General features: G+C 36.4%; 1 protein-coding gene across 1 annotated transcript in view; it reads right to left on the bottom strand.

Annotated features, from left to right (window-relative positions):
• The window catches only part of DIAPH3 (diaphanous related formin 3), a 256,760-nt gene that overhangs the window by 126,634 nt on the left and 103,342 nt on the right, over positions 1-26,784 (bottom strand). The window contains exons 18-21 of the mRNA XM_086771793.1: positions 17,714-17,746; positions 14,931-15,026; positions 13,850-13,944; positions 6,816-6,917 (exon numbers count right to left, since the gene is read on the bottom strand). Of these exons, the coding sequence (XP_086627919.1) occupies positions 6,816-6,917; positions 13,850-13,944; positions 14,931-15,026; positions 17,714-17,746 (326 nt within the window). The remainder of the gene's footprint in view (positions 1-6,815; positions 6,918-13,849; positions 13,945-14,930; positions 15,027-17,713; positions 17,747-26,784) is intronic.

The following is a 26,784-nucleotide window of genomic DNA, read 5'->3' as shown; positions in this document are numbered from 1 at the left end:
ACCACTTCAGGATTTTAAATAACCTGAAACATCCCTAGGCATGGCTGTGCCCAAGCATCACGTATTAGAAAAGGCAGACATAGTGATAATATGGTATTTTCCAGACAACCACGAAAAACATTAATATATTCTGAGTTATCCTCAATGAGAACATACAGGTGAAACCACCAGCTGAATATGGAATTGATCATTTTAAGTGTCTGCTGAATTATTTAAGACAAACTAGCCTTCATCAGGCCTCACTCTAATCTTCAATTTACTCTAGTGAAATCTTCTTCTTTGGTAGGAACTCATTAAAAACACATCCATCAATGAACAAGCTGTGAAGCCACGTGAGGTTTGCTTGCCGAATTCTATTTGGGTTAGCTATCAGTATATTTCACAAGGTCTGGGCATTAATTATTTCTGAAACAGTATTTCATAATTCCCCCAATTTATCTTTGAGTAAACAAAAGTAATGAAAAAATATGAGGTTTTTTTTCACTCCCAAACAATATGGGAACGTATTTCCAAATATCTTAAGTTTTAAGAGAATAAATAAAGCAGGAGCTATCACACGTAGCTCTGGAGACACTATGTTCAGGTGTGAGACTGCTAATACAGTTGCCTACACCTGAAGTCAAATGTCCACTAATAGCATTCTGACAAGTATTAGCTACTTTTTACATCAAAAGTGTTCATAAAGACTGTCAAAATTGTTTGGGTTTTTTTTTAATTTAATTGCATTTATGGATTTAAGATCATATTAGTAAATTAAATATGTCCATGACTATTTTGCACCACTAAGGATTACAGGCACTGAAGAGTCTACATGCTTACTACTGGATTCAGCTACTTCCACGCAGCGTAACAAGATCAGAACTACTTTTGGGCATGATTCCTGCTGCAACAGGTGGTTAACATGTTGGTATGGATAAGCCTGAAGCCTTAGCATTGGTGTGTGGGCAAGAGATTGGGGAGAGTTGGATGTGTGCTGCTGGCGAGCTGACGGGGAACTACAGTTACAGAACATAGCTGGAGCAGCAAGAAAGCCTTACCTATCATAAGAACAAGCAACTATCTAAAGAATCCAATATATTTTGAGTATTCTGGCACTCATCTATATAAAATGCATCCCAAAATAACTTGGGGAGGATAGGGACAAAGATCTGGAGCCACCTGATATGAGACCAAACATTGCCATTGCCTTCAAAAACAGGCAGAGATGTCAGGCCCAAGAGGTGCAGGGATGCCTGCTAGACACTCAAGTTCTGAACAGCTGGAGAATGCTTGCACCCAGCTTCCCCACGATGTGCCGCTCCGTCTACCCCATGATGAAAAAGGGAAGATGAGCTTTGTAACCATTATGACTTGCCTTACTAAACCCGTCTGGTTTCTTTTATTCTTGAGTTCTCAACTATCTAACTGGATGCAATCTCTTGCTGTCTCTCAGAAATTGTTCAGTAAAGTGCAATTTTGCACAGGCTAAAAGCATATGTGTGTCTATTCTAACAAATTAGCACTATGGATAATTAAGGTTCAAGTTCCAAAAGCATTCTCCAGTGCTTTTTAGTTGATTAGTATAGACATAGCCTTAAAATGTCATCAAGTGATTTATCATCCCCACAACTGCTAAAAATAGATGGATGCAAGATGGTTCAGAAAGTTGCTTTCAAAATATTGAAAATTATTCAAAACCAATCTAAAAATTGATGAGAACTGAATTTGGATGGTTTTGGTCACTATTATTCCCTGAATGATTTTAGTACAAAAAAAAAAGGACACCAAGGACATGAAGGACTGTGTACGTGAAAAAAAAAAGCAAACACTTACAGATCAAAAAGAATAAAGTATTTCAGGACTTCATACAAAATGTAAAAGCTATGCAGATTCTTTGAATGATCACCTGCAACAAGCTATTTTAATCAATCATTATTTTGCTTCCTCTCAAATATAAATATATTGAAGAGTAAGAAAAAAAAAAATCCATCCAACATTTGCCTCAAGTATTTTCAGCATAAAGCAGCAATGAAGATGAATTTAGTAAATCTTTGTCATGCCAGAATCTCTTTTTCTGAATTTAAAATTATAACTTGTGTGCACAAAACTTGAGGTAAGGGTAACTCAAAAAATGTTATATCATTCTGTGTTACCATTGTTTTGTTATTCCCACAATTAGAAAAATCTTCCCATTATCTAACCTGTATCCTTTTTTGTAAAAAATGTAAGCCTATTACACACTACCATACCAACCATCAGTATTCATGATAAATTATTCCCTTCCTTTTTCCATTTTTCCTACAGGTGTTTTGACAGAACACTCTGCTTTGGTCATAAGCTAAAGACATAACATAAGAAGGACACGGACCTGTTGGAGTGAGTCCAGAGGAGGGCCACAAAGATGATAAGAGGGCTGGAGCACCTCTCCTATGAGGACAGGCTGAGAGAGTTGGGGCTGTTCACTCTGGAGAAGAGAAGGCTCTGGAAAGACTTTATTTATAGTGGCCTTCCAGTACCTAAAGGGGTCTGATAAGAAAGATAGGGAGAAACTCTTTAGCAGGGCCTATTGTGATAGGATGAGGTGGTAATGGTTTTGAAATAGGAGGCAGATTTAGACTGGACATAAGGACAATATTTTTTACAATGAGAGTGGTGGAACACTGGAACAGGTTGCTCAGAGAGGTGGTAGATGCCCCATCGCTGGAAACATTCAAGGCCAGGTTGGATGAGGCTCTGAGCAACCTGATCTAGCTGAAAATGTCCCTGCTCCTTGCAGGGGGGGTTGGACTAGACGACCTTTAAAAGTCCCTTCCAAACCAAATTATTCTATGATTCTAAATATTAAGGTTGGTACAAATAGAAGTGTGTGCATATAAGCCACAGAACACAGATCAGCAAAATGGTCAACAGAATGAGCTGTATTTTTTTTCTCAGGACCATTCTCAGCAGGTTGCAGTGGCAAGTTGAACAACAGTGAGTCAACAGTGTGCCCTGCCAACCAAAAGGGCCAATTGTGTCCTGGGGTGCATCAAGCAGAGCATAACTGCACTGGTGCTGCCCCACCTCAAGTATTGTGTGCAGTTTTGGGTGCCTCAATATAAGGACATTAGACTATTAGAGTGTGTCCAGAGGAGGGTGACCAAGATGGTGAAAGGTCTTGAGGACAAGATTTACAAGGAGTGGCTGAGGTCACTTGTTCTGTTCAGCTGAGAGAAGAGAAGGTGATCTCATCGCAGTCTACACCTTCCTCAAGGCGGGCAGCAGAGGGAGAGGTGCTGATCTCCTCTCTCTGGGGACAAGTGATAGGACACAAGGGAATAGAATGAAGTTGCATCAGAAGTTGTTCATACTGGACATTATGAAAAGGTTATTCACTGAGAGAATGGTCGGTCACTGGAACAGGCTCCCCAGGGAAGTGGTCATGACACAGAGCCTGTCAGAGTTCAAGGAGTGTCTAGACAATGCTCTTAGTCATATGGTTTAGTTTCAGGTAGTCCTGTGAGGAGCAGGGAGTTGGACTCGATGATCCTTATGGATAAAGATACTCTATTATTATTCCTTTTCTTATTAGTCCACCACTCTAAGTATATATTTTTAAAAAATATTTCAAATAAGGGAAAGAAAAAAGTGGTCAATAATCTGGACAAGACTTACAAGAAGCTGAAGTTAGAAGATTCTGAGATAAAGACAACCTCATGGCAACTGACGACTTCTGATCATATAAAAGATCTGTACAAAAACTAGCTTGCTATCACCAACCAAGAATCACCACAGAGACATAATATGATGTTGAGACAGTCCTTTGTCCTGTTTGCTGCACATCAGTGATCCTGGCCATACTGCTTGGACATGCACATGGTGGTGCTCAGAAGAATGTGGGTATGACAGCACAAGTGAATTAAATCTATAAGAGACTGAGAAGGTAAAAATCAATTTACATCAAGATTTTATAAGTAAAAATCACTTTTCCTTCTCCATAACGTCTCACATTGAGAGTTTTTTTTTCCTGTGCTCATTTTTCCATGCAAGTCTGAAACTTAAAAGCTTTAGGTTACTGTAAACTTCTCTTTTGTATTTATCCTTCAACTTAAAAGAAAGTTCTGAAAGTCTTCTTCAAACAAGTAACTAATAAGATGCCCTTATCAGTTGCTTCATGACCCTTACAATTTTAATATCTCAGAAAAAAACCCTCAGACTCAGATCTAATTAATACAAATGAACAATAATAGAAGATAATCTTTAGTACTTGAATATTTTACATTCAAAAAGCACTGAACAAATGTTGACTCACACATATCTATTATAGCTTTATTAAAAACAATTATAATGAACAATGGTTTATTTTTCAACTCTCCAGGCAGTCTCTCAAATAAGCGCATATTATTTTTTTTTCTCATACTAAATTTCTTAAAAGGCTCTAACCTTGCTTTCCTGAAATTAATGCCACTGTATTACTGGATCACATTCTTAATCACGCTGTATTTGAGTAAGTGATCTCTATTACTTCTTCTTGTTCTTATTTTTAAGAAATCCTACACAACTGTTAACCGTAACTCAGAATAGCATTTAACTTGGACTTCCTATTTATTTGCAAGATAATCTGTCATTAAAAAAGGTTCATAAGAGTTCTTGTTGAAAAACTATTCTACAAGTTTTCTTTCCCACTAAACCAGCTGATCTAGAAACTTTTAGCTTCTTCTTTCTTCAACATATCTATATTTTTTTTATCTTGTCATCCTTAAGTTCTTTTCCTATAAAGTTTAATTGCACCTCCATGGTCCAAAACCCTTTATTTCACCTGGTCTTTATATTTAAGATTACCCATGCTGGTGTTTCTTCCTTTAAGTTTCTCTCAAGAGAATATCTAAATTAACATAATTTTTTCTTAACTTATTGACATCTTCACTTGGCAGGCCAACAGGGGCTTTAGATAGCCGAAGCAAGAGATAAGAAAAGCAGGGCTGTCCCCAGGTGAGCCAACAGTGGATTCATGCCAGAATACTGTCAGTGCCTGGAGTACAAAGGAAAAACACTCTAATGGAGTGGAACTGAAGCAATGTTAGATGTTAGCTCAGCTCACATAGCCAGAGAAATGCCCTGTTGCTCCTGGAAAGCCACGCAATAACTCGAGAGTGATGCTAAGAAGGAAGAAACAAAAAAAAAACAAAAAACAACCAACCACACAGCTAAACCAGCTATGCATATTGGTTTCTGTCTCAGCTGTAACTGGACACACGTTGCATGGTCATCAATGTTCAAGATCGACATTGTGCTATGCCACCCAGACAAAACCATTAAAGTCAAAAGGAAGCTGAAAGTCAAGATGACCAAATAATAGCTGGAATAGGTGACAACATAATTATATCCAGGTAAATATGAGAAACTCTTCAACTTCTGGCAGGAAATTGTCCAGTATTTCATGGAACTATGAGAGAAAACAGAGGCAGTGAAGCTGTCAGGGCTTCAGTAAAAGGACACAACAAGAAGACAAATAAATACACTCAGGCTAGCAGGCCTCTGTCTTTGGAAGAAGCGACTGAGGCTTTCATAGCACAGACAGGACTACTTCTTTGTACAATGTAATTTTAAAAGAGATCAACCTTTAAGAATTTCACACAACCAAGATAAGGAACTTTTACTAGCTAAAGAGTAAGAGAAATAATATGCAAGTGAGAAAATAAAAACTTTCAAAGCCTAGAACGATGGAAAAGCTAAAGAGAATTTGACAAGTCAGAAGTTACAATTTAAGTCAATGTAATTTTTTTTTTTATTGTGAAAGTCATTATTCAGGGGTTTGGTTTGTTGTTTTTTTCTTGTTGTTGTGGTTTTTCTTTTTTTTTTAAAGAAATATTAGTATATTGCTGCATCTTAATTTTACATTGATTACCACAACTCAGCAAACAAATGTAGGAATTGCTTTTTATAAAATTACAGATTTAAACCAAAATTTCCACCTGGAGAACTGATTCAAACACAATAATCTTCATTGCAGCTTCCTTCCAATTCTCACCACCAAAAGTTTAAATTCTTTTGGTCATGGCAGATTTAACTGCTAACCTATTTCTCTCTTTTTAAAGCTCTGTAATATAAGCTAGCCTGAAAACAAACCTAAAACTTACCATTGTGAAACCTACCTTTGTGACACTACTGCTATTTTCTGAATTTAATAAACAAATTCTATAAGAAAACAAGTGAAAATGTAATAATGTATCTGACTTTACACCTTTTTTTTTTTGTTCTCTGCAAACAACAGACGTGCAAACAATGTGAAAGCACTAGTTTAATGTCTCAAAAAATGTTTTGGCTGGATTTTTTTTTGTTGAGGGAGATTTCTTTTAAAGAATCTCAGAGATCTATTCAATGACCTTTTGAGATAAGTGGTGATAATTTAATCAAGTAAAGTAATCCTCACACATATTACCAACAGCAAGTATCTACTGTTCCAAAGACAATACTCCTTTTCCTAAAGCCCATTGATACATGTAAAATAACTACTTCCTCCCAGGGAAATCCTTCCAGACTCAGCTAACAATGATCATCTTAGCTTGAAATGCTAGGAGCAGACAAAAAAAAAAAAAAAAAAAGAAAAAAAAAATTACTTTTTTAAAGAAAGAGAATCCCAAATCATTCTAACAGTAATATTACAACAATCAAGCCTTCCACATCTGTGAATATGTCCTCTAAAAGTCCAATTATAAGGCAGCACTTTTACTCTTCTCCCAGTTTGGAACCTCTTCACAGTTGGGAAGAAGCAGTTGATATTGTTTCTATAATATTATATTAAAATTGTATTTCAGGAAAGAATAAGAAAAAATTTATAACAAAATAGAACTCACCACAACTCCAAACTGCTCCGGCTCAGACAAATTATTGTACTCGCTCTTGAACTTGGACAATGCATTCAATTGTTCTTGTTCAGGAAGATGTTTTATTAAATTCTATCAAGAAAAATAAAATAGGCTTTGAAATTTCAGATTCTTTGTTGCATGTATTACCGTAGGCAAATAGTATTTCATATGCATCATTACATAAGACAACACTCCTCCCTAAAGACAGTAGAATGTAAACAGGCAACACAAAAATTAGCGTAACTGATAGTGAAAAAGTAAGCGATTAAATACTGCTAGCTAGCATCCTTTACTGATTCTACAAACATTTCTGTAGTCTTTTTTTAAAATATAATTTTTAAAGAAATAATATGCTTCAGAGGCAGTATGCAAACAGAACAAGAATTTCACATGTAACAGATCCATCTAAAGGATGGCAAGAATTATCAATGTTAGATAACAAATATTTTGAAAATGGATCATTTATTTTCTAATATTTCAAAACAAAAGCTTAAACCTCTTAGACACTACTTAGGCTGAAAACTTGCCAGAAGTAGGAATTTAGAGGTGGGACTTGGCTTCAGCTGAATTCAGGAGTTCATATGGAGAGCTTGGACACTTAAACCAATTAATGTCTTGTGAACACAGGCAGGGGAATCTGTTACCATCATCTAACCATCTGAAGAGCCCTCGGACTCCCTGGAGCTTCCTGAACACTTAGACACCTATATTTATTTATAGACACCTACATTTAGGCACCTGAATCCCCCTCTAATTATAATCAGCTAGGTTGGCAAAAAATGTCTATTCTGAGGTTCTGGAAGTAGAGAGCTTCTCATACATTTAATTATGGCATATAATTTGAGTCAGTAGCTCAATTGTGTCCCTTTCCAAGATGACTTCTGTAACTCCTATGCAATAGTCAAGGTCCCTCCAGACTGCTTTCTTTCTCAACTCATGACACTTGTGTTCCTAGTTACACAGTGGCTAAGCTTCCATCATAATAAGAAAACAAGAGAGAGATTGTGTTCTTTCTTAAAACACTCCCTGGTCTACTGATAAGATCACTCTTCTGAACTGAAGATTCAATCTTTCTCACACTGAATCAGGGCTAGCCAATACAGCTATCCCACTGCCTACTACCATATTTCAAGCAAGGATCAGAAAGATGAACTCTAGCATTTCCCCATTACTGGATGGAAAAGTTAGACGTTTTGGTTAAGTCAAAGTCTGTTTTATTGCTCTGTAAGTAAATAGCTCTGGTGATACACAAACAGCAGAAAAGCATTTACTTAAGTTAGTGAACAGGATCTTCATCTGAAAGTGTTAAAAAACCCTTAATTTTTGTCCATAAAAGATCCTAATTTCTTCTTCTACAAGAAGTTCATCCAGTTAGGATATACAAATTATTTCTACAAAGCCAGAAAGATAAAAAGTCATAGCTATGCTTTGCTTAACATACTTCCATAGTTTAAGGAGAAAGCATTCAACTCTTTAACTAGTACCCCAAAAATATCCCTAAATTGGTAGTAAACTCAGTGGCTCTATGCTGTCTTCAGAACCTTTGGATTGCAGTACAGATATTCCTCTTTTAGTTAGATTTGTAACTAAAGAACAGATGTATCCAAAGTGTTAAAGTGTTTTGTTTTTTTTAAAGCAGCTTTAACATTTTGTTTAATACTATTTCTTTTAAGTTTTTAGAACTCAGTCTCTTACATGTTGTAACAATTGTCATTTTATGGTAGGTTGGCATTTATCAAACCTTTTTTCTAATAGAGGAAAAGACCTAAACAGTCCTTTATCACTGTTTTGTTTTAGTTTAAAAACAGCTACTATTTTAAGAACTAAAACCCTGCTTTGATTCTAAGGACTATGATAAGTAATTTGTTTTACAATATTTTGTTGTATCCAAAGTAAGAATCAAGTAGTTTATCACGAAAGTCAGTAAATAAGAAAAGCTAGACTTATGAGCAAAGGCCTAAATAAACCAAAGGAAGAGTAAATTATAATTAAAGAGTAGACTGCTTCATCAGACTGTCCATGCTCAAACAAGGATTTTGGTAGGAAAAAAAGAAAACTATTAAAAATGCATGAATGATAATGCTTATAATAATAATGTAAACTTAAATTTTATGGAGCTTGATATGGACATGGTCAGACTGACTTTCAGCACGAAGAAGTTATGAAGAAGTTATGACAGTAGTCATATATTCTTACCATTATTGCATTTGGAAAACATTGTTGTAAAAAAGACTATATTTATTAATTATGGATGAAGATGTCCAGCACTAAAGTAGTAACATTAAGTAAAAATGAAATGGTACAGAGTATAAAAAGATACATTTTAAATTAGAAATTCATAACCCTCTTATTTTTTGTCTTGATATACAATATCCATATAACCAGCTCTAAATATACTACAATTCCTTAATTTTTATTGACATTAAAATATTATTGTTTGATTCTAAAACAAATTTCACAAGTAGAAAAAATGACTACAAAACTTTCAAAAAAGAGGAACACTCAAGAGTCGTATGAATGTTTTTAATATTGAGCATCAGTTAAAAAAAAAAAAAACTTGAAGGACCAGCTAATATCAAAGCAGCTTTATGGTGTTCAGATAAAGCTTTTGAACTGCTAGAGATGAAATTTATTTTGAATATCAAACAGAGAATAAGCAGCAGGAGAAAGAACTATGACTAAGCCATAAGAAACATTCCAATAATTAGTCAATGACTATTTGGATTACAATATGACTTTTGGAGTTTTTATGTCTTTTGAACTACATTTAATTTCTAATTAGGAAGGAGGGGAGAAGGGGGAGAAGGGGGAGAAGGGGGAGAAGGGGGAGAAGGGGGAGAAGGGGGAGAAGGGGGAGAAGGGGGAGAAGGGGGAGAAGGGGGAGAAGGGGGAGAAGGGGGAGAAGGGGGAGAAGGGGGAGAAGGGGGAGAAGGGGGAGAAGGGGGAGAAGGGGGAGAAGGGGGAGAAGGGGGAGTAATTTTGCTTCTTAAGCATACAAGAAAAGAGTAGGATTAAGGACAAATTTCCAACTTTCGAAATTGTGACACTAGGATACACTGAACAATATTTAAGGCTAGACAAAAAAAAATTTATGAAAGCAAGAAGTTTCTAGAAAGGAGAAGTACCACAATATCTAAGGTATCTTATATAAATAAAAATAGCTATATGTTTGCAAATCTGCGTATGTTTTTGCTTTTTCTAGAATCATGAAACATACAAGACTACATTTTCATGACCAGACCATAAATGTTACTTGTGAAGGTTTTTAATGGTAGAAATACAGACATATAGCTGGATAGTTACATTTATTTAGTAACCTAAGCATATGTGAAGGTGGATACAAATTTTTTAAAACAACGAGGCCCCATTATTCTAACACTTTCAAAGGAAGATGCGTGTCTTAAGTGCTTTTTCAAGTTTAAACTCAGATGGTTCCCTTTTCAAAATTATTACAGGGTTCTTGTACCCAGAAACAAGAAACTTGGATGAAATAATTTAATAAAAATTATCACATCCAAATTTGCAAAGTAAATTTGGAGCCTAAGTTCTAATGAATTTTCCATTTGATGCAAGTGTTTAATCACTTTGCAAAAAAAATGCAGTCTATACTCCTGAATCACTTCTGTGCTCAGAAAACAAACCAATATGTGGGGCCTGCCATCCTCTAACAGTATGCCTTGTTTTATATATGACTGTGTTAATACAGGCTACTGTGAGCATTATCACTTATACTCCACAACACTGACTTTCACTCAGCCAAAACAGCTGCTAACATCACTATTCTCTTGTAGGACATTATTCCTCACCTCACATTTGGCTTTTCAACTTCTCTTATTCTTTTCTTGAATAAAATTGTTCCCTCCTCTCCAAAAGCAAACACAAAAAGACTCAAACACTGCCAAAAATACTTTAGATTCAATTCTGATGCCAAGAACTATATAGAGAGGTTACTGGATACAATGACATCAATATACTTTACTGTTAATACCAACTAGAAGAGCCACTAGATTATCACCAGAGTTAAAAAAAGTATCTTTTATTATTGTTAACCATGTCTATTGCAGATAATAAAGTGGAGCTAGGTTATATTAGCTGTTTTACATATACAGACAAGTAGGCATTCTTTATCCCAAGAAAATATCATTAAAATGGAAATAACAGTCCACAGTAGAAATTTAAAAAGAAAAAAAAGTAAATAATTTTGAAATATAATATTTATTTAGTATATACAGGTTGCTTCATTATATTGTCAAGGATCTAACTTTGTCAACAAACTAAATTTTCACCATTGAAAACAGTGCAAAGGTCAAATAGCACAAGCGAGTGTCTCAGAGCAAGCATGGACTATCTGAAATAGAGTTCAAGCTGAACGTAACAGCGTAACATATTCCATCTCTCAGCTTTTCATGCTGTCTTAGAGAATTTCTACTATTATTGCAAATTAAATAAAACAAAGATACACATCATGCTTCTTTTTGAGCATGAAGTAAACCTTGAAAAAGAAAAGGGATGTAAGCGTGAACTAGAATAAACAAATAGCTAAGAGCTGTAAATTGGTCTATTTGCCCTAATAACCGTAAAGTAATAGTTTCAGTGCCAATACTAACTGCATCATTGAATGGAATAAGGAGAATTATACAATGGTTAGCTATACTGTCACTGGAGATGACAGGTCATGTTTGTTCCTTCAAATATTTCTTAAGACAAACATCTCATTCCTCAAATCAATCAGTAGATAAGCTCCTTCTAAAGGAAAGTGAAGTCCAAATAGCTCAACAGAGTTTAAAAATCTTCGAAATTCAAGTGACAAGAAGGGAGGGTCAAACTGCGTGCAGGAAGAAAAGGCCTTCAGCAACCAAAAGTTGTCCTGGCTTTGACCAGGGGCTTGGATCAAATGACCTCCAGATATCCCTTCCAAATTATTATTTCGCATGGTTCTATAATGAAGTGCTTGTATTTAAATTTTTTATTAAATTCTTCAATTATCAATCCTTAAATAACACACAGAACTTCCAGTATAATTTGTCTCCATACAGACTCAGTATTTTTTACTCATTGAATAAAATAATATGGAAAAGGAAAATACTATCCAAATATCCATTTTTAAAAAGGGAAACAAGGAAGACTCAGGGAACTACAGGCCATTCAGTCTTGCCTCTGAGCCCAGCAAGGTCACAAAGCAGATGCTCCTGGAAACTATGTTAAGGCACGTGGAATATAAGGAGTTGAGTGGTGACAAACAACATGGCTTCACTAAGGACAAATCATGCCTGACCAATTTGGTGGCCTTCTATGATGGCGTTACAGCATCAGTGGACAAAGGACAAGCAATGGATGTCATCTACCTGGACTTCTGCAAAACATTTGACACTGTCCCACACGACATCCTTGTCCCTAAACTGGAGAGACATGGATTTAATGGATGGACCACTCGGTGGATAAGGAATTGGCTATACGGCCACACTGAAAGAGATGTGGTCAACGGCTCAATGTCCAAGTGGAGACCGGTGACGAGTGGCATTCCTCAGGGGTCTGTGTTGGGCCCAGTCCTGTTCAACATCTCTGTTGGTGACAGAGACAGTGAGGTAGAGTGCGCCCTCAGCAAGTTTGTCTATAACACCAAGCTGTGTGCTGCAGTCAGCACACTGGAGGGAAGGGATATCATCCACAGGGAGTTTGACAGGCTGGAGAGGTGGGCCTGTGCAAACCTCATGAGGTTCAACTTCAAGTGGGCCAAGTGCAAGGTCCTGCACATGGGTCGGGGCAATCCCAGGCACAAATACAGACTGGGAGAAGAATGGATCCAGAGCAGTCCTGAGGAGAAGGACTTGGGAGTGCTGGTGGACGAGAAGCTCAACATGAGCAGGCAACAAGTTCTTGCAGTCTAGAAAGCTAACCATATCCCGGGCTGCATCAAGAGAAGCGTGGCCAGCAGGTCGAGGGAGGTGATTCTGCCCCTCTACCCTGCTCTCATGAGACCCACCTGGCGTACTGTGTCCAGTTCTGGAGCCTCCAACATAAGAAGGACACAGACCCATTGGAGAAGGTCCAGAGGAGGGCCACAAAGATGATAAGAGGGCTGGAGCACTTCTCCTATGAGGACCGGCTGAGAGAGCTGGGGCTGTTCAGTCTGGAGAAGAGGAGGCTCTGGGGAGACCTTATAGCGACCTTCCAGTACCTAAGGGTGGGGCCTCTTTAGCAGGGCCTATTGTGACAGGATGAGGGGGTAATGATTTTGAAATAGAAGAAGTAGATTCAGACTGGATGTAAGGACAAAACTTTTTATGACAAGGGTGGTGGAACACTGGAACAGGTTGTGCAGAGAGGTGGTAGATGCCCCATCCCTGGAAACATTCAAGGCCAGGTTGGATGAGGCTCTGAGCAACCTGATCTAGTCGGAGATGTCCCTGCTCCTTGCATGGGAGTTGGACTAGATGACCTCTAAAGGTCCCTTCCAACCCAAATTATTCTATGATTCTATGAAACTCTAGGGAAGAAAAGTGGTCACTGTAGATGCCCTAAGGCAAGATCCCAGATTCTGTCAGCTCTAACAGGAGAAAGGGCGGGGAAAAAAAAAAAAAAAAAAGAAAAAAGGGAAAAAAAAAAAAAACACAAATCTGAACTTTTCTCCAGCTAGATTTGAACTAGAAAAACATATTTATGCAGATAAGACAGAGTTAGGGGAAAAAAAAAAAAAAAGAAAAGAAAAAATCAGTAACTAGGGAAGAAACAGAATATCGTATGCTGTTTGAATATATATCAAAGAAAAAAAGAAAAATCTCAATTTAGGTGTGGACAAAATGAATGCAGAAATTAGATAATATAAACTCAACTGCTTCCATTAAAAAAATAGCTTTGTAAATATTAAAAAAATAAAATCTACATTTCACAGAAAAAAAAAAAAGATTCTTGCAGTGATTTACTAGCCAAATGTTTATCTTAAGAGGCTTTTTAGCTACAGGTCTCTATTTAATGAGAAGTTTTCCCTGAAATATTGGTATTTAATGTGTCAATTTCCTTACCTGAATCATGGATTCTGACAGCTGCGTTTCATCTACTTCCAATATCATCATTTTTATTTCCTCATAAGGCACTCGAAAAGAGCCAAGGAAAATAGCTAAAAGAGATTCAACACATAATGAAAAAAGCAAGACAATAATCTTTTTCAACTTACAAAACAATTAAACAGTCTATAGCATCCACAGGCTAACAAACACTACATAAAGTAATATATATGAGAGATAACAATTTTAAATGTATTTTTAATTACTGTTCTCCTACAATTTCAGGCTTCTACAACCATTTGTTATGCACAACATCCAGCATCACAGAAGACCTCCATAAAAAGCCACTGAGAAGCCTGCTCTGCAAGATAATCATTGCTGTTATAGTATGTCGTACCACCTTAGGCCCCCCCTCACTAAACAAAACCGCAACATTGTACTTTCTGCTAAGGTGGCAATTACACCTTTTTCTTCAACAGTCTTGTCAGAGATTTCTCACAAAAAAACCACCAGAACCATGTAAACAGTTAAAAACCAAAATGCTTTCATAAAAACAGTATATTCATTCACCATAATTCAATCATTTCCTGTCTTATCTCTCCTGGCATTTAGGAATCTATTCTTTATAGCACTACTCTCTGTTAAAACTTTATAATCTTTATTTGCATATTATTGCATAATACTGAGTATTGTCTTCTTTCTATGAAGAAGACATCATGAGAGATGGCCAGACATGCTGTAGACATTATTGTCTTTTTCACTGGAGTGGACTAGGGGGCAAAGGGCAGGCAGTGCTCCTTGTTGAAAAACTAGATAGATAATTAGATATATAGCTGTACATTTGTACTTCAATGTAAATAAAATATAATAATTTCAGCCTTAAACAAGGCATAACCCTTAACTGTTTTCTGGGTCTTTTTAAACATGTTTCAATTGTATTAACTCACATGTTTGGCTTAACACCAATTACTGCACATATTCACATATTCTCACACACTTTAAACAAAAAGTGGTTACAAGGCAGTCAGACAGGAGAGACAGGCATTTTTATGGAACTATTATACAATATTACTTTGTCGTAAAACCAGAATCTACTTACACAGATTCTGTGCAATCTTTGGGTCCAAAACTTTTAATTCTTTGATTCGTTTCTTAATGGATTTCTTTTCTTCAAAATCCTCCTCCTCTTTTTTTACTGCCAAAGTAAACATAAATTCACTCACTGTTAAATATTAGTATTTAAAGAAAACATATTTGGTAACAAGTGTAGCAAATTCACAAAGAAAATACTATATCAGAGAAAATACAGACAAAAAAAATACGAAGGATTTGCATTTATTGCTTGTATTCTCAAAATTTTTGCTTTTCACTCATCTAGGTTTCTTTTTTTTTTAATATAGAGAAACCAAATGAAGATGCTACTATTAATTGTATGCATAATCCACGGTCATGAAAGTCATACCTAAAATACCATGCAACATACTTCAGTCAGCCTGGCCAGGTTAACATTCTGAATTGGATTTTAACAATAACATATCTTAAAGAAGATATTTCAATATATCTCAACATTGAGCAATAAAGAACCCAAACTTTAAGTATTTTTGTGTCTGCTTTTGTCTAAATATATGCATCGAAATTATCAAAGACCACTGGCTCAGTAAAAAATTAACATTACCTTAGAACATAAATGACTATATACTTATTTTCCTTACCTCCTCCAAAGAGATATATTTTTAAATATATGATGTAATCATCTTATTGTAAAATACCACAAAGACAAAGTAATTGTATAAATGTACATTAACACTGCTGGCAATTTTTGGTTTATTCTTTCTTTTCAGAAAATAAGCCACACAAATAGGATCTCCCAAATGCATTAGGTAAGCTGAATTTATTTCTCATTATTCAGACATTGTCATAAGAATTTCACTTAAAATAACAGCACAGGCTTGATAATGTATTAGTGGGAACCATTCCGATTATTATGCAAACAAACAAAAAAGACCAAAACCACACAAACCTTTCCTTAAATCCAATCTGGTTGTCCTTTTTTATTTTCTTCTTTTTTTTTCCCCTTTCTTTTTCTCCCACCCTACCCAGCAGAATTTTTCACTGTCAAATGTTATTCACCCAATGCATTACTATTGTTTATCTAATTCTCTGTTTCACAAATGAAATGAGTTTCCAAGTTTTTACAGTATGATTGTTTCAAATTAAGTTATACATGCCTCAAATATTTGAGATTAGAAAATATGTTGTAATAAAAGTATATGTTACTGACTTCAGGAGGAGATGGATATAGATGAAAAGTCTTTTCAAAAAGATATAGGATTCAAATTTCCAGCTCACTGATGATTCTTGACAAAAGGACATGTAACATGAATTATCAGGAGGATTTCCCTAAGTTGAAATTACTTCTGTAAATTTTAAAAGAGTTCTTTTGAGAGCTATGTCATTCTTAAAAAATGTTTTTCTAAGTACAACAAATTTTGCCTAGGACTGGGACACAGTCTAAATGACCTCTTGAGGTCTTTGACCGTTGTTGTTTAGGTTACTACCAAGGAGATAAGAACTTGAAGACCTCACACAGGGATTGACTGGATTCCAGTCCCTTCCAAGTTGATGAAGATACAAATCTGAATCATCTCCCAAATCACTTTCAATACTCTACACCTGCTAGGTAGCACGATGGTTCTCTTGAGGACATGCCACAGTGCAGAAAAGAATCTGATATTCCGAAAAATTAAATTACTGAGCTAAGATATAAAGCAGTCCTTGGAAGAAGGACTGATACCCAGGGTGCCAGTAAAATGGGTTACAAAGCCACAATCCTCCTTTTTTGTCTGTCTCACCCTACTCACAACAATCAGTTGGCCTTGAATTTCTTTTGGTACAGATTTAACAAAGGTTAACATTCTCCTGTCCCAGGAAAAATGACATACTCTGCTTACTACGCATGCGAAAGAAAATAAGTAGGTTTTAACCACCAATGTGAGAACTCAATACCCTGTGTTCAAAAGGAACAGAACAACATTTGAGCTAGTGAATAAACAGGAGGTTATCACTAAAGCTTCACATTTTTCTAGTTATGCTTTAAGAAGAGTCCCTACTGAATCCAAAGGGTATGTCAAGGGCTATGGATCTCAGAATCATGCGACTGTTTTCTCCTGCAGTTACACACTTTAATGTACCTCTCAAATTTCTTATCTGCTACATGCTAAAAAAAGTAATTCTTAAAAGTGTAATTTGAGTTGCCTGTTGTATCAATACTAGAACTGTAAATTCCACTGGAAGACCTGGATATCTCTGTAGCACAGGTTCCATGCCATCTTCATCCTTTACTCATCTGAATCATAATGAAAATACAGTAATGATTTATGACTATCTTGGAACTTTGCAAATCATCATTTTACAGGAAACAAAATAATTTCCTCAATGGTTGCAATAAAAAAGTGGAATCTGAATTTCTTAATTTACTTCAACTTGCCCTGACAGCCTTGAACTAGACACTAATAGGGGTTGAAATAGAAAAAATACAAATGTTTGCCTTTTCCAGCACTAGAAAGCAATATTTATGCATTACAAGTCTTATAGCAGAGATAACAGACAGATACACAACCATGCCAAGATATCAGCAGTTAAACATGGACTATTTTAACACCCAACTTTCAAATCAAGAAACAATGCTCCAAATGAACTGGCTAACTCCCTCTGGAATTTCCTCTCAGGAGGGGGTTACACACGATATTACAGCAATACTTAGAGCATCGTAAGCCTAAGGAAAAATATATAAGCATAGAACATATTTACTCTCAGAACTCATGCAAGAATTGTATGCAGAGTTATACAACTATGCAACAAACTAGATTACTGCAAACTTACGTGGTACTTCTTCAGGAGAACTCAGGTCACATCCTTATGTAGTTGGCAGCAATAAGAAGCAGAGGATACATATTACTTATCTTGCCTACTGCAAATGTTGCACTTTCCAATGAAAACTCTGATACCTCCTACTGCCCCTAAAAATTTTTACCTCATTTGCTTATTAACTTATAAGCGAGAAAAAAAATAAATAAGAGACAAAAACATTATCTATTTCCAACAAGAAAAAAGGGAAAAAGCCCACTGAGCGGGAAAAAAAAAAAGAAAAATTTAATAGAAAGATCTGAACAGGTGAAGTAAGTATGCAGACAAATAGGAAATCAAAGAAAATAAGAAATTAGATTTTTATTTGGGGAGGGCACTGGAGCAGGCAGGAAAGTATAGAGAAGATAGAAAATGGGAAACATCTGCTTACACTGGAAAAAGAGAAAGTAGCCCATTGAGAGCAGGTAGCTGCTGCAGAAAGGAGGTGACTATCAAAGGAAATAGGTGTAACATGTTTTCGTGCTAACGAGAGAAGAATCAAGCAAAAAATGCACAGACAGCTCTCACGGCTCCAGAAGTTAGACTATCACATTAAACCACAAACTTTTTCAAAATCACATGGCTTATTTCCAGTATTGCACAACTAAAAAGGAACGTTACATATCAAGAACCACACATCCTTTTAAGTTCCATCTATATACTATATCTATCACAATGGGGACATGCCCCCAGCACCTGAACTGGATAGGTTTTAGTCAGTAGTACCTCCTCTGATGCTCCAACTGCTCTGCCCTCTCAGGCTGGGAAACAAAGTGCAGAGCACTTTGAAACACAGAATTAATCTCACACTATTCACAGTTCCTCTTATCTCCACAATTCCACATCCTTATTAATGTGACTTCAAAATTAACATCTGTGGTTGCCAGTGTACAGATGGACAAGTATCTCTAAGTTTTAGCTATCCAGAACATTACTTTTACTGTCTCCTTCAAAGCTGTGTCCATATACAAAATCAATTGTAGTCAACTATCTCCACTTGTGGCAATGATCTGATTGAAATCAGAGACCCGAACGGAGTGGCAATAGGACTGGTTTACAAATATAACATCACAGTTGGAAGCCTACAGAATACTGTTTCATAAAAATGTGGATTGAATCCTACGTAGCTAATCCACAGATTTCTAAAACAATAACATCCTTGGTAGGTGCCACTGAAATAATCTATATATTCACGAATAGCTATCCACATTTCCATTTCTGCCACAGATATTCTTATAATCTGTTACCTACAATGTTTGTGCACGAAAAATCATGTCTGTGCATCTGCTAAAGAAAAAAAAAAATATTCTAAAATACATCATCCTACTGAATAAAAACAAAATACTCTTCAAATACAGGCTTCAAAAGGAACATGTAGATCTGAACACTTATTTTAAAAAGTCTGAATTCCTAACTCAGATGAAATTTGAAAACTACATTACACAGAAAGCTACACAACACTCAATGGAGTTATTTTGTCACTAACTAATACAGCATACAGAAAATTATACAAGACCTTGCACCTTTCCTGCCCTCTCAGCTAAGACAACAGTCATCTTGCAGTCTGTCTTCACTGAAAAATGAAAGAACAAGCCTGGGGTCACAAACTCAAAGGATGTACCCATACCGAGTCTCATTATGAAAGCAGATGCCTACCGCATATGTTTAGAAGTCTAACTCTTGGAAGTAAATGATAGCTTGTGTCCCTTATAGTAGGATATTCAGCTGAAAGATCTGCATTCTTTAACTCCAAAAGTTATGTGGAATCAAAGCAACAGATCTTTAATAGAAGATGAAGTTGTAGCTAAATAACTAGTGTTGCAAAAGTTCTTAGTTATTCAAAGCAAAAATGTGGATTAACTTGCTACAAACCACAGACCCTCAATTAGGTTAGAAGGAAACTCTGGAGGTCACCTGGTCCAACCCCCTACTCAAGCAGAGCCACCTAGAGCCAGGTGTACAGGACTGTTTTCAGGCAGCTTTTGTACATCTCCAAGGATGGAGGAATACTTCATAGTCTCTGTGGGCAACTTGTGTCTGTGCTTAGTCACCCTCACAGTAAAAAAAAAAAAAGAAAAAAGTGGTTTGTGATGTTAGTAGGAAGAACATCTAAATGCTGAGAGACCAGCAAGCTGGTAAAATTTCTTCTTTCCAAACAGAGCAACCAACTTCAAAGTTCTGTCAACACAGCCTCAGGGACTGTTCATCACTCCTAACGATCTAATCCAGCCCTTCTATGGAGTACAAACTATGTTTCAAGTACTAAGGAAAAGCTTTCAAGCTCCAACTTATTCTACATCTACATATATCTAAAACTGGAAAAAAAAATCAGTATGAAGCTATAAACTATGATAGGAATATAAATAATGTTTCACAGTTTTACCTGTCAGCTTTGAAACTGAAAACGTTTCCATTACTTTACATCAAGTTTGATTGCAAACTCCTAGAATGCATGGGTACTTGCTATTCTTCTTCATGTTTACTACAACAGATACGCAGAAAATATAATGCAAAGGTGCTGAAGCGTTCCAAGTTTATTCAGGCCTCTGTACTTTTTGACAATTTCTATTAATCTGTAACTCATATTTTAGAATGATAGTTGCTGCACTAGTGAACATTTCTTAAGTTTTAATGTTTGTTCTCTAATCAGTTTTTAAGAGTTTGTCACTTCTTCCTTCCCTCAAACATGTGCAGTCATGCAACACATACATTGTTGTTCCTGTCAGCCTGACCTCGGTACCGGGGAAGATTATGGAGCGGTCCATCTTGAGTGCACTCACCAGGCACGTACAGAACAACCAGGGGATCAGGCCCAGCCAGCACAGGCTCACGAAAGGCAGGTCCTGCTTGACCAACCTGATCTCCTTCCATGACCAGGTGACCCGCCTAGTGGATGACGGGAAGGCCGTGGATGTAATCTACCTGGACTTCAGAGAAGCCTTTGATACTGTCTCCCACAGCATTTTCCTAGAGAAGCTGGCGGCTCATGGCTTAGACAGGCATACCCTGCAATGCGTCAACAACTGGCTGGACAGCCAAGCCCAGAGAGTTGTGCTGAATGGAGTTAAATACAGCTGGCAGTCGGTCACAAGGGCTCAGTTTTGGGGCTAGTTCTGTTTATTATCTTTATCTATGATCTGGATGAGGGGATTCAGTGCTCCCTCAGTAAGCTTGCAGAGGACACCAAACTGGGTGGGAGTGCCAATCTGCTCACGGGTAGGAAGGCTCTGCAGAGGGACCTGGACAGGCTGGATTGATGGGCCGAGGTCAATTGCATGAGGTTCAACAAGGCCAAGTGTCAGGTTCTGCACTGGGGTCACAACAACCCTATCCAACACTACAGGCTTGGGCAAGAGCGGCTGGAAAGCTGCCCAGAAGAAAGGGACTTGGCGGTGCTGGTAGACAGTCAGCTGAAAATGAGCCAGCAGTGTGCCGAAGTGGCCAACAGCATCCTGGCCTGTATCATGAATAGTGTGGCCAGCAGGAGTAGGGAAGTGATTGTGCCTCTGTACTCAGTACTAGTGAGGCCTCACTTTAAATATTGTGTTCAGTTTCGGGCCCGTCAGTACAAGAAGGATGCTGAGTTGCTGGAGCGCATCCAGAAAAGGGCAATGAAGTTGGTGAAGGGTCTGGAGAACAAGTCTCATGAGGAGCAGCTGAGGGAACTGGGATTGTTTAGTCTAGAGAAGAGGAGGCTGAGGGGAGACCTCATTGCTCTCTACAACTACCTCAAAGGAGGTTGTAGGGAGGCAGGTGTTGGTCTCTTCTCTCAAATAACTTGTGATAGGACAAGAGGAAATGTCCTCAGGTTGTGTCAGGGGAGGTTTAGAGTGGATATTAGGAAATATTTATTAACTGAAAGAGTGGTCTGGCACTGGAACAGGATGCCAAAGGAAGTGGTGTAGTCACCATCCCTGGAGGTGTTCAAAAAATGTCTAGATGTGGCACTTTGGGACATGGTTTAAGTAGGCATGGTGGTGTTGGGTTGACAATTGGACTTGATGATCTTAGAGGTCTTTCAAACCATAATGATTCTATGATTCTACATCGACAATGCTACTCACTTTTGAATTGGCTCAGCTAACGTGTACATCATAACTCAGTCATGCTTCATGACAACTTAAACTCAGTCAAAACAGAGTATTTTATCACAAATAATTACTCAAGGGTATATAACAATTGGCATCACTGATAACATAAGGCATAAATGTAATCAGATATTTTATCTCTGACAGGTTATTGCATGGTAATTCAGAAAATGTAACTTACACCTCTATGATCAGCTATTAAATGCATCCAATGATTGATTTTACAGATACTTTCACAGAAAACTTCTCTATGAATCATCCTATTTTTTCAATATTTTAACTTACCACAAAATATCCATCCTATTAAGCTTGTATAATTATATAATCTGCATGAGAAAACAACTGAAGCATATATAATATATACATGAGTTGGAGAGTAATTATAAGTGTAATATACAGATATTTTTCCTTATAGTTCTATAATTTTTTTTAAGTCCTATAACAATCTGGAACATCTTTTCAGATGGTTTTAGCATGTAGCACCTTTTATATTACTTACTACAGTTTTTAATTTTATGTATGTACATCACATTAAATGCATAAAAGTAAGTACTTCAGCTTAGAATCTTTACAGTTGTCAGCACACGCATGCTGCCCATTGATACTGTACAATCATGGCATGAAGAGGTGGACCAAGATTTAAAAAAAAAAAAAAAAAACAACAGGTAACTAAGACTTATAAGGCCCTTACTTTCAAGAAGACATAGTGATAACAGGCACAGGCCAACTGATTATGTAACAGGAACTAATACACTGGCAAGTGATTAACCAAATGGACTTCCATTTGTGCTTTCAGCCATTTCCTCCTCTTTTATAATCATGAACACAGGAGTTTACAGTTAAAGAGTAATGCTTTTTTTTAGCCAAATAGCTAAATTAAGTCCCTAAGTTTTTTAAAACAGAAATACCATCTTCCTTTTATTTTGAAAGCCTAAGTGTTACCATACTGACTAAATAGTTTCTAAATAATGTTAGTTCAGGCATAAACCAAAGACATAGAGCTCGCGCATTTTTAATGGCAGCTGATAAAATTCTGAAGGAAAAAAAAAAAATCAACTCTGAAATCCTACTTCTTAAGAAGTAACTATCTTACAATACTCTCAGAAATACGGCATATAAAAATCAGAAGATACAATCTGAACACCTGCTTGGCTCCACACTAGAACTGAAGGTTTTAACCAAGACTGATTCAACTCCTAGAAGGATTTAAAACTTCACTGATTTTCCTGGGAGGGGACAGGAAAAATGGGGGGATAGAGATGAGCTTTCTGTCTGCTGCAATGGAGTTTACTGATTAGGGAAAAGCAAAACATACTGGTGTTCCTAGCAGTAAAGTTCCCAGAGTCTAGTTCCAGTCAACAGATAACTCTGTGGTTTTCAGATCTCCCCATTTAAAATACATTCCTACCATTAAGATTTAGCTGGTTGAGCTTACAAGGCTGATCTGTCACTTTACAGAAGCTATCAAAAGCAGAATAATAGGACCCAAGTGCAGTTGCACCTGACGTGAGCATAGTTGATTCACGAAGTATTGTTACTTATTACACCGTGAAATGGAATGACAACTGTTCAACTCCACTTTTTTAGGTGCAGTATCTGAAAGGAGATAAAGAACCACACAAAAACATTGGACTAGGAGCTAGCCTGGGTCAGATTAAGTGGAACAAGGCAACAGAATGAACAAGAGCCAGTTTAAAAAGTTGTTGGAATCATAACTACACTCCTACCTCCAGAAGCCTCTTCAGAGGCATCAATAAGATGCACAGGAAAAAGTACAAGAACAAATCAAGTATACACTTCTTTGCAAGGCTCCATATATTTGCCTTTCAGAGGTTGTCCAATTCCAAAGCAAAACCTTTTCACTTAATAATCCTCAACAGACTGTTCTTCCATGCATTCCCATAATTGGTTTTACACCTAGTAAATTTTAAACATTGATTAAGTCCTTTAGCACAGAGTTTCCATCCTTAATTATGCATTGTACAAAGACAGATTTCCTTTTATTTGTTTTAATAATCTTGAGTATACATTTTATTAGTGAGAGGAAACAAAACCACACAAAGTACATAGGATGTGGGCAGAGCTTGAATTGTACAGTAACACTTTTTTAATTATTGTTTTTCTCTCCTAACAGTTCCCAAAATCCCATTTGCTTTCAACTATTACTGAGAATAAGATTTTGCCAATATATCAGTAATTTATTAAATTGTTAACTAATTCTACCCTTTATTAATAACTATCTACAATATGTCCACTATGGGTATCACCTTTGCTAATCATAAATGCTCAAACCCCAGAAATCTTTATAAAAACTGTCATCACACTTGTCACCTTGCTTCCTTTCCTCTGATGCTGGCATAAGTTCAAATAATAGTTCACACAGCACAGTTCATAGCTCAGTTTTCATCCTTCAGTTCCCTTAGAAGTCTGGGGTGAATACCAGCTGGTCTTAGCAATCTGTTACTGTCCACTTCACTGACCTATGCTAAAACTTTCTCTACTCACCATGCAACTCACAATTCATCCTCCAGTGCAGTGCTTTCTGTAAAGCCCAGTTTGGAGGCAACTTCACTATTGGACAAACACTTTTATTAAGTCTTTATGCATGCTCAAAATCCACTAGTATGAAAATTTCAACACGTCAGCTGTAAATCAGCAAAGTAGTAAGAATTAGAACAGCATTTGAAATATACTGAAGTCCCTGGAATTTAAATACTAGCATATACTCTTAAGTAAAATACAAATGAAAAAGAGATGCTCCAAGATGTGGCTTCTGCTGCTCATATATTTTATGTAGTATATGTTAAATATCATTATTTTATGTAGTTTATCTTAAATATCATTAATGTACTGCAGTATTTATATTTCCCTAACTATGCTCTGTTGCTGTTTACAAGTAAGATCGCTAGTTTAACATCTTTTTTTAATCTTCTAATGAACAATTCATAACTTGACTTGATATTAAAACTCTTTCAGGTTAACTAAATAGCTTCTAAAAGTTGAACAATCACTTGTTTCTAGAGCAAAGTCCACAGTACAAGCTGATTTTTAGATCTTGTTACTGTGCAACTTTTCAAACTGTTAGTATTTATCGTTATTTATTTACAAGAATAAGTAAAAATACTATTTTCTCATTTATACCTTAATTCACTGGACTGTCAAAATTGTTTTGTCATAATCTTTACTTTCAATTTAATAAATATGTTTCCAGTCCTTTAGTTTCAAAGACTGAAAGTCTGGACTGAACATAAAGCAATTCAAGTATTTTCACCTTCAGTTTCTCATACAACAACCATCTTTGGTCAAGTTAGGCTTTTAATTAAAAGAAGCACACACTTAAACACGCTTGACTTGATGACTACAGTTCACTTTAAGTAGACCTGAGGACTTGTATTTAACAAACTTTCAGTGTTTTACAGACTGAGGAGTAAGCTCATGCATTGTACATTCTTAAAAACATAGAAGTTAACAAAAAAAGTAGAGCATGTTTTTCAAACACTCCTATTACTACTCATTTCTGTTAACACTCCAACAGAAAGCAGGCTGTAACAAGTCATTTCATGCGAGGAAAGCAAAAGCACACTTACAGACTCATTGGACAAACTTACTTCCTAAGTTACTTGCAAAATATTACTTTATCGCTGCCATTATCACTTTATCACTGCCTGATCTATAAAATCCTTGAGGTTATTTTCTCCAGTCAACCAGGATTTTGAAAACAGATACTCTCCAGGGCACTTCGTACAAGTGAAAAACAATTCCCCAAACAGAAAAGTATACACAATGTACTAGATTTTAAAGCTCTAGTTCCACCTCCCAAGTTCTGCAAAAGCCTTCTCTATTCTGCTTAACTGTCGTTAGAGCAAATAACTCTTGCCATAGCCTATTTTGCTTATTCCCCTCAAAGTCAGTGCCAATTTTTCCACTATAAACTTTTCTAATAATAAAATAATTCAAGTGTCTAAAATCTACAGTTTTACAGGTTTTCATCTGTGGACCACACAAAACAGAATGTAAAGGAAGTGAAAACAAAACCCTCCAGAACTCAATTTTGGAGAACACAACAGTATGGCAACTAAAGAGTTAGTGGAATTGTCCTACATTTCCTGTTTAAAGCTTCCAGCTTCCCCCAAATTTGCAATTCTTAAAAAAAAAAAAATAAAAATTTTAAAAATTTGAAAACTACACTAGTCTGCAAAATCACCACTAAAAAAAAATCTTGATTATTCCCTAAATTGATTTAATTAGCAAGAAAAATTGTCATTGTGCTTCACACATATACTGTGAAGTGCAAAGGAAACACAAGTCAAAACACTTTTCAAAATAGAAAAACAATAGACTGCCTTCAGATACAGAGGTTTACACAGAGCTTGTCTGACACATTTCTATTATTGCACATACTGCATGCTTACTAGTTAAGACATAATATGTACATTTTTTTTTGTTCATAAATGTATCAATCTCCTGGTTTTGTCTTGGTTTTATGTAGTATATAGAGGACATGAATGAACTGATTTCTTTGTACTACTGCCAGTCTTTAAATTCACATGCTACTTCATCCGAAAAGATGAAAGAAATTTGGAGTATTACAGTTCTACAGTGAGTTCCAGCAAGGTACTCAAGAAGTTCACTATTTATTTCCAGCTGAAATACCTTTTAATAAATGTGGCATAGATTTATTGTTCGGATAGCAATCTCTGACAGACAAAGCTAAAAGACAGCATCTATTTTGACATTTAAGAGTTTCCTAGCAAAGAGTGTATTTTATATTACAGAAGTTAAATACTCTGTTCAGTGTATATCAACTGAAAAGTCCTTTGATTCAAACACACAACCTCAGGTTTTACACTGAGAAAGACAGACTGTTTTCTTATCTAAGCCATGTTAAGCATATCTCACTTTAAATCCAAATAATTAGACCATCAGACATTAGGACAAAAATGCTATCTTAACCACAGA

Source organism: Chlamydotis macqueenii, chromosome 1 (genome assembly GCF_036417535.1).
Source record: "Chlamydotis macqueenii isolate bChlMac1 chromosome 1, bChlMac1.mat, whole genome shotgun sequence".
NCBI classification, from domain to species: domain Eukaryota; kingdom Metazoa; phylum Chordata; class Aves; order Otidiformes; family Otididae; genus Chlamydotis; species Chlamydotis macqueenii.
The sequence above is the reverse complement of the archived record's forward strand: the minus strand, read 5'-3'. Positions and strand labels throughout refer to the sequence as shown.